Source organism: Grampus griseus (assembly GCF_964374135.1).
Source record: "Grampus griseus genome assembly, chromosome: 3".
NCBI classification, from domain to species: Eukaryota; Metazoa; Chordata; class Mammalia; order Artiodactyla; family Delphinidae; genus Grampus; species Grampus griseus.
Window position 1 is genome coordinate 1,957,797 of NC_139019.1, and position 8,426 is coordinate 1,966,222.

Sequence of the window (8,426 nt, forward strand, 5' to 3'; positions counted from 1 at the left end):
AAGTTATATTCACTCAATTTATCTTTGGAGAGGAAATAAATGATTGTTCATTCCTTTTCTGAAATTATATTATATGGATATCCATATAATTTTGCTGAAAATTAAAGTGACAGCTTTGCTGCTTTTATGATACTAATCAAAGGGAATATGTTCCCTGACTACAAATTCTAGACGTGTCCTATCATTAGATAGTAACACAATAACGAGGCAATAGGCTAAGGTTCTTTCAACTTTTCTTTCCCCCCAGGGTAAGGGTAAGAGTCACTGCAAGGAAAATAAATCGCTCCTCCCAGATTTTCGCCGTGTGTTTAATGTGAGTTATATGAAAAGGAGAGTTAAGAAGCCATCCGATAAATCTGAATAATCTACGCCAATTTGGATAATTCAAGGTTACGACAAACAATTATTTCCCTCAATAATTTATGGTGAGGGTGTAACTATTATCCATGTTATCGCAATTCTCTAGTTACTGAGAAGGTTCAATAAGCCTATACCAGAAATAAATATAAAATGGATCCGAACGCATCGGCATATCAGATCATTTTATCTTGCCAGGCTTTTAAAATGTATACTAACAAACCATTTTCATATTCAGAACGCAAACTCTGAATTTTCTTGCAATGCACGTGTACATAAGTAACCTAAAACCATACATATCTCCCTACTGTGTACGTCTCTTCCATCTGCCTTTTTGTAGGAGCAGAAGGGAGAGATTATTTTACACATTTTCATTAAAAAGACTGAGGTCAGATCACCTGGGCAGAGGGGCTACTATCACCAGGACTCCCTACGCAAATCACTCTTCCAGGACAAATGAGCCCCAGACACCACATTGTTGTAGACTAGTTTGCTTTTATTTACAATTTAAGATATAAATTAGTAAAGAATTCTTGTTAAACAACCAACAAAGATTATATAACCAGCAATGTTCAAATAAAAACCAGGCAGAATTTATTTACAAAAGGTTTAGATTCCATTGCAATACAACTTGCATAAATTACTAGAAGCTTTATATCATTATAAAAATAAATATCAAATTTGTTTCCACTTCTTAAGTACTCAAGTTCTATAATCACGTTTTATTTCTACTGTGTACATCTTTTACAAATAAACTTTACAGTAAATCCTATCACACCTATAGAATATATACCGTGGCAATGAAGTGATCAAGTCAAGATATCCTGAGAAAAAAGATTGTTTTCAAAAGTCACACATACATTGGGGAAGCTATACTATGCCAACAAATTCACATATGTCCAACAAAAGTCTGTTCCGATAGAGTCTGTGGGTTGGCAGTGCCCTGTGGATCCTCCTCGTTTACAGGGGCACAAGATGTGGTCCGGATTTAGAGATCATTTTTTTTAATACATCTGTATATTTATGAACTTGGGAAGAGAGAATGGCCTGCTGACTTTTTTTCCAAAGCAATTGTGACACCTACCTGTGGACCAAGGAAAAGACCGAATCATCCCAAATCCTTCAGTCCCATGCCAACATCATCATATTCTAAAAACGAGTCCATCTGAAATGGTCTTGCCTCTGTCCCATCTCCAAGATCTGTGATTAGTAATTGTGCCTACTTGTAAAGTGGGTATTTTTTCAGTTGCTGCTGTCAGCCAGGTGAACTGCACGGCCCTACCTAGTCCATCTGGACATAGGGACAAGCCTGATAAAAGCTAGACTAGTCCTTCTATGTCTCTCCAGTCTGACTCTGCGAAGATCATCTATAAAGGCGTTTGATACCCCAAGTTTCAGGGGCACTCGCTCATCAAAGCGAGTGTCTATTAAGGGTCTAGCATAGTTAAAAAACAAAGTTCCAAATTGCATACAAATACCCAGATTTTAAGAATCTATTTTTTCCAAAGAGAAAACAACAGCAATAAATACATTCCAGTTAAAGGAGTGATTCTGTAAAGCAGAACTTGAGCAGAAAAAGAAGGACTCTCTAAAAGAGCATGGATCCCCTCCCACTTAAAGGGGAAAACAGAACAAAACAAAACAAAAAAAAGGGGGAAGACTGCAGTGCTCTGTCCTCATACCCCGTGCCAAAAAGCAAGAAATACACATTAAGCAAGTTTACAGGGCAACTGGTTCGGGGAGGCTCCCCAAGGGGTAAGGGGGAACCCCAGGGAGCCCACTTACTTGCATTGCTGTGTGCGGCCCTTCTATAGGTAGGGCTGGAGGCCTCCACCAACCACGGTGCAGCCCTCACTGGCATCTGTCAGGGGAGGGGGCAGTTAGTCAGAACCCACCCCCAGAGCCATCAGTCTCCCAGACAGCAGCACAGCCACCAGCCTGCACACCCACGCTCGCCATGCCCTTGCCCCCTGCGCCCAGCGAGCAGTCTGGGGGAGCCCGCTGTCTCCACCACCACTGCCTGAGACAGACTTCGGTCATGTTTCCGCGTCCTCATTTTCTCTCCCCCTTGACTCCTTTTACAGGTCTTATCAGCTCAAGCCTGCATTATGAGCAACAGAGACAACATAAAGAAAAGGAGAGAAAGAAAATAGGCTCTCGTTTTCTATTTTGAAGATTTAAAAACTAAGGCCTCTGGGAAGAACTAGAACGTTTTGTTTCCTTCCAGCTAAAGGCAGAAGAGGAGATTCAGCTGAGACTCTATAAAGGGACAGAAAAGACAGAAAGCTTAGGCTCAGTCAGCAGGGGGAAAGCTGTCAGCTGCATGTTGGGCGATCTGTGTTTGCCCAAACGAAAACAGTCACGAGACTACTAGTAACGGTAATAATGATAAATCTAATGAAAAGTCAGCTATAAGGGGGCAAGTCCCGTTGCGTGGCAGGATCGCCTGGCCCTCCGCCCCCTTTCTGCCCTCCCCACCCCTTCACTTCTAAATTGCAGTCCAAGAACCACCGTCCAAAGACGTCCTGTCTTCTTCCTGTTCTCCTGTAAGCGACAAAGCTTCCCCGGCCAGACCTACAGGTCCCCCGGCCCCTTCCCCGGCTCCTCAAGGGTGCTCACCAACCGGGGACCCGCCGGCGCCCCCTCCCCCAGGGCCCCGCGGGCCGCAGGCCGCCTACCTTTCTTGGGCTCGTAGCCGCCGCCGGGGGGCCGGTAGTGGGGCTCCAGCGGGTGCGCGCCCGCCTTGCCCGCGTCGCTGGCAGCCTTGGGCGCCGCGTGCAGCGCCTCTCCGGGGGCCGCGGCCGCCGAGTTGTACCGCAGGAGACCCTGGCCCTGCAGAGCCGCGTTCAAGTTCCCGTAGTTTGTGTAGTTGCCGTAGAAGGGCGACGTGTAGTAGAGGTGGCGGCCGAGCAGCGGCGACGCGGGGTAGGGCGAGCCGCCCGGCGGCGCCCCTGACGAGGCGGGCGCGGCGGCCGCTGGCAGCCCCGGCGGCGCGCAGGCCGGGCCCAGGCTCGGCTGCTTGAGGTCCGACGTGGCGATCTCGGCCAGAGACCACAGCTTGGGCTTGCTGGCGGGCGGCGGCGCGCCCGGCGACGTCCGGCTGCCCAGGGGCGTCTTGCCGCCGCCACCGCCGCCGCCCCCGCGGGGCGCGGCCTCGGATGGGGGGCCCAGCAGCGGCGCCTCCACGCCGGTGAGCGGCGACGAGGTCACGGGCTTGGGCGGCGCCAGGTCCCGCTCGCCCTCCTCGTCGTCGTCCTCGTCGTCCTCCAGGTCGTCGTACTTCTCCTTGCACTCCGAGCCCGACTCGCACAGGGGGTCCTCGGCCCGGCACGGCAGTTTCTCTCCGTCCGACTCGGCGGAGCACGAATGATCCGTGAGCGAGTCGACGTGCAGGCTGATCCCTGCAGGGGCGCGGGCACGGTCTGTGGCACCCGGGGGCTCTCTGCCCCACCTGCTCCCTCACTTCGACCCAACCCGAGCCGCGTCCTCCCGGGAGCGCGACCTCCCAGGACGCGCTCACCGAGGAGGAGTTGCTCGGCTCCGGAGCTGCCAGGTGGCCGAGACTCCAGGCCCGAACGTGGAGCGTCGGGCGGGCAGCACCCGCCCCCCCGCCCGACCTCATCCTCCCTGACCTCACCTTGGCGCCCCGCCTGGGAAGAAAGCCCCCGCGACCCTGCGCCCGCCTCGGCCCCTCTCACCTTCGTCCTCCGCCGAAGTCTCGGTGCCCTCCTGCACCTTGTCCGGACTCTCCTCCTTGCTCCTTGCCGAGTCGCCCTCGTCCTCGTCCTCGTCCTCGCTTTTGTTCCTGGGGGCCCACGTCATCTTGTTTTCCTTCTTGAGGCGCCGGCGCGCGTTGGCGAACCAGGTGGATACCTGCGTGAGGGTCATCTTGGTGATGATGGCCAGCATGATCTTCTCGCCCTTGGTGGGGTAGGGGTTCTTGCGGTGCTCGTTGAGCCAGGCCTTGAGCGTGGCCGTGGCATCCCGCGTGGCGTTCTTGCGGTAGGCCGGGTCATTGAGCTGGTACGGGTAGGCCGCGCTTCCATAAGGGTGGTAGCTGATGGCGCCCGTCATCCCGGTCGTGTGTGCGTCGTAGGGCGCACCCTGCAACCGACAAGAGCCTGGTGAGCGGGTCGCTTGGGGACCTGCCAGGCGTCAGCGCCAAGGCGACCCCTCCGCCCGCCCGTGGCCGCCTTTCCCACGATGCCTCCGGCGCTAGAGCTGCGCTTCCCGCGGCAACAGAGCAAAAGGACTCAGCGGGTAATTTAAGGCCAGCTGTTGATCAAGAAAAGCGATACGGTTTTATTATCAAAATTTCCAACTATTTCACTTTCCTAAAACGACGCATCTTCCCCCAAATGCCCCTGGGCCGCCAGTACAGACGTACACAAATACGAACGCACACACAGGCCCACAGGTAGTTTCCTGATACCTAAATTTCTCTGGATGTTAAGTGCGGCTGCCTCCCCTACTCCCGCTCCCCCGCCCTTATATGGTTAAAAAACTACCCCAGACCCCCGCTCCGCTATTCACCGCCCTAAAGCTCGGCAAATCCAATTTGCAACTCAGAAGCCAGTCACCGTTTCGAATTCTTCAAATATGTGGTAATTAGCATGTTAATTCAGCCTTTAACGTTTAAATTCGAGACTTTTACAGCCTTCGCCGAGGCCCCAGCAACTCCAATGCTGCCCTGGAATTCCGCCGAGCGCGGGAGGTGGCCACAAGCCCCCGTTATGGCCTCCATCATCTAAAATGCGTTTTGCCACACCCGGCCGGGCCCAGCTGCAGACCCCGAGGAGCGCGGGCCGACCCCGGGTCGGGGAAGCAGGAGCTGCTCTCGGTGCGCAGGGGACCGAGGCGGCACTTAGCTGGCCAAACACCGGCCGACACGTCTTTCCGAAGCATGGCCTGTGGGACAGATTAAGGCTGAGATCTTGGCGGCCGGGCCGGGCCCCAGAGCCTCTACTGATGCTCCCTCCCTTCCCCAACTCAGTGACCCCAAGCCCCTACAAGTAGATGCTAAACACTCGGTAATCGCCCCGGAGGCCCCAGTGGCGCCGACCCTCGCGCCTCGCGCCGAAAGAAGCGAGCCCCGGCCCGCTCCGGACTGCTGGCCGATCTTCGGCGCCTGAAGGAAGGGCCACCCAGGACAGATCCCATCCCGACCCCAGCAGAGTCGCACTTCACAGGCTCTTGGGGAAAATGACCCCTGCAGCCGAGTGGAAGGGCGTGGAGCGCGAGTCTCGGCCCGCGCTCAGGACGTCTCCGGCCGACCGCCCTGCCTCTTGTCCTGGCCTCTCGTCCCGCCAGCAGCGCGGCAACCCCAGTCGGCGACTGCGGAGCCACCTCCCACGGCACGTTCCCCGCGGCCCAGCTCGCGGATACCCGGCCCCGCTCCGCCAGCGCCGCGATCAGTGTCTCCGCGCCCGGCGTCCCGCGTCCAGCCCGCCCGCCCGCGCGCGGTTACCATGTAGGATGGGAAGCCGGCGGCGGCGGCGGCAGCGTCGGCCGAGTACTGCAGCGGGCTGCCGAAGCCCGTGGCCGCCTGCGCGGTGAAGGCCGCGGAGCCCGGGTAAGGGCTGAACGCCGAGCCCGACGCCGAGCGAGCCAGCTCCTCGCTGCGCGGCGCCGCCAGTGCCGACGCGCCGTACGCCGGGCACGAGTATAGCGCCAGCGAGCCGGGCGCCTGGTACAGGTAGCCCTGCGGGTAGGACATGGTGGGCGCGGGGCGCCGGGCCCGCGTCACGCCGAACAGCGGGCAGGGCGCGCGGCGCCCTCCATCCACGCCCGGCCGGGGCGCGGCGCGGCGGCGGCGGGCGCGGGGACCGCCGGCCGAGGCAGGCCGGCCTGCTCACTAGCCCGGGCGGCCCGCGGGCCGGGGGAGCGGCTGGGCGGCGGCGGCGGCGGCCTCGGCAGCGGCAGCGCGGAGCCGGCGGGCGCAGCCGCGCGCCAGGCCGGCGGTCGGGGTTTGGGGGAGTCTGGACTCGGGAGTGAGGAGTTGAGGAAGGAGCGCTCGAGTTTCCGAGGGACATTGGAACGCAGAGCTGTCCATCACGAGCTCATCTGCATATTCGGGCGCCCGCCCCCTCCCCTGCCCCGCCCGCTTTGCCGGCTCAAGCCGCCAGGCCGCGGCCGGGGGAGGGGCGGAGACGGGCCGGGGAGGGGGGCGGAGGAGCGGACGGCGGGAGGGAGGAAGGAGGGAGGAGGAGGCGATAGCGACGCGCAGGCTTTTGTGGCGCAGTCGCCTCTTGCGCAGACCCAGCCCGCGGCTCGCGGCCTCGCAGCCTGGCGGGGCCGAGCAGTGCGCACCCCCTCCCACTCGCGCGGACTCCCGGCACCCGCCCTCCCACCTTCTTTGGCCAGCCCCCCAGACCCAGCCGCGCTGGCCCCCTTCCCTTGCCCCGCCCCCAGCTCGGCCCGCGAGAACCCGGCAGAGGCCGCCGGGCTGCCGCTTGGGGGGACGAACGGCCCGTGCCCCCTCTCCGCCCGGGTGGCTGAGCGCAGGACCCTAGTGCCAGGGCCGAGAGCCGCGGGTGATGGGGCGGGAGTGTGGCACCCGAGGCCCGGGTCCTCCTGGGGGTGCCGTGCGTGGCGCTGACTTCCACCTTCCTGCGTCCACCCTGCCTGCCGCGCGGTGCGAATCTCCCCGCGTGGCCTCGCGTGTGGTCTCCGGCCCCGCGCCGCCCAGCGTGTCCCCGCGGGACCCGGATCCGGGGCACTTTCGTTGCGAACTGCCAGGAGGGCCCTGAGGTGAGCTTTCTGCCCCGAAGTCCGTAGTGGCAAGCCGGTCCCGGGGTGTTAGGACTTTATGCTCTAGGAAGCGTTTTAGCCCACGCCTCCAGTGCTTCGTCCGGGAAGACGCCACCACCTCCAAAGAGTTTTATTTTATTTTGTTTTAATAAGTTGACTCTTCTTTCGGATGTGGGGAATGATTGTCACTGGACAGACCGCCTCTGGCACGACGGGAAGCCTCGCTGTCACTCGGGAAGGGACGAGAAAACGACAGGCTGGTGGCACGGGCGGCGCAGTCGGCGGCACAGGTAGCTCAGGTAACAGGCGACTCGGGAGGAGCTTCGCAGGGCCCAGCGGCGAGATGCTAGGAAAAGGGCCCTGGGACCCCCAGTCCCTCGAAAACACCCTTCTCCCCATACCTTCTCTGGGGGCCGGGCCAGCGGAAGCGGGCGTCTGGCGACTGGGCTGGGGGACGGGGGGAGGTGGGGGGAGGTCACCGGTGGCTCTCAGGAGGTCCACGGGGGGTCGGGTGTGTGCGGATACGGCGGGGTGGCCCACACAACAGGTGCCACTTCCTCGGCGGCCGTCTCGGGTGGGTGACCTGTAGGGGGAGAACGCGGTAGGTGGGAGCTCCGGCCCGCAGACCCCCCCTTCCCGCAGCCCCTGTTGGTTGGGCAGCTCTCAGAGTGGCCGGAGTTATCGCGTTCGGGTCGCGGTCGCGCGGGCGCCGCGCGGGCGTCCTGCGGCCGCTCTGCTGGCTGCGGCTGCAGCGCGGGGACCATGAGGCCCCAGTCTGCGGCCTGATCGCCTGCGGAACCTTCGAGGCAGTCAGGGTGCGTCTGTCTTTCCCTAGGTCCAAGGGAACCAGATGTAAACGGCAGTGCCGGGCTTGAGCAGAACCCACCCTACTTGGCCTGCGGGTGCGTGGCTCCCGGCAGGTGCGGTCCAGGCCCTTTAACCAGCCGCCTCTCCCCCGAGCCCCCAAGCCACTCGCTCCCTACTGTCCCCCCACGCTGCCTACAAACCCCAGCCCGCTCCCGCTACACCTCACTCGCCACCTCCCCCCCAAACACACCCTCCTCCGCCCCGCCCCTCCCCCACTACTTCCCACACACTCTGGGCCGCTGTGAGCACCCAGCAGGGGAGTTTCAACAATGCTGTGACCCCAAGCAGGACGTCCTAATTCAGTTCAGGGCAGATATTTAAAATCAATTATCCTAGCGTTAAAAAGGAAAGAGAAAGAGAGAGAGCCAGAGGCCCCAGCAGCCCTGTGGCGCATGCCTTTGACAGGACCCACGGCATTTGTGGTCTTCCTGGGAGGGTATTCGGCCGGGAAG

At 59.6% G+C, this 8,426-nt stretch overlaps 1 protein-coding gene and 1 long non-coding RNA gene across 2 annotated transcripts; one reads left to right on the forward strand and one right to left on the reverse strand.

Annotated features, from left to right (window-relative positions):
• Positions 1–838: 838 nt before the first annotated feature.
• IRX2 (iroquois homeobox 2) lies at positions 839–6,137 on the reverse strand. The gene is made up of 5 exons (XM_082650275.1): positions 5,825–6,137; positions 4,056–4,461; positions 3,036–3,758; positions 2,143–2,218; positions 839–1,441 (listed from the first exon to the last, which is right to left on the reverse strand). The coding sequence occupies exons 1-4, from the start codon at positions 6,071–6,073 to the stop codon at positions 2,166–2,168; spliced, it is 1,431 nt and encodes a 476-aa protein (XP_082506401.1). The 5' UTR covers positions 6,074–6,137; the 3' UTR covers positions 839–1,441; positions 2,143–2,165.
• Positions 6,138–6,770: 633 nt separating this feature from the next.
• LOC309821354 lies at positions 6,771–7,976 on the forward strand. Its single transcript, XR_014296599.1, has 3 exons — positions 6,771–7,107; positions 7,261–7,397; positions 7,943–7,976. It is a non-coding gene; the product is annotated as an uncharacterized lncRNA (long non-coding RNA).
• Positions 7,977–8,426: the final 450 nt, after the last annotated feature.

Bases quoted from the DNA above. Each gene is read 5' to 3' on its own strand.
- IRX2 (XM_082650275.1), bottom strand. From the start codon at position 6,073: ATGTCCTACCCGCAGGGCTACCTGTACCAGGCGCCCGGCTCGCTGGCG. The intron at 3,759-4,055 runs GTGAGAGGGGCC...GCGCCCCTGCAG, and splicing joins GACTTCGGCGGAGGACGAAG to GGATCAGCCTGCACGTCGAC. The intron at 2,219-3,035 runs GTAGGCGGCCTG...CTCCCCTGACAG, and splicing joins CGGCTACGAGCCCAAGAAAG to ATGCCAGTGAGGGCTGCACC.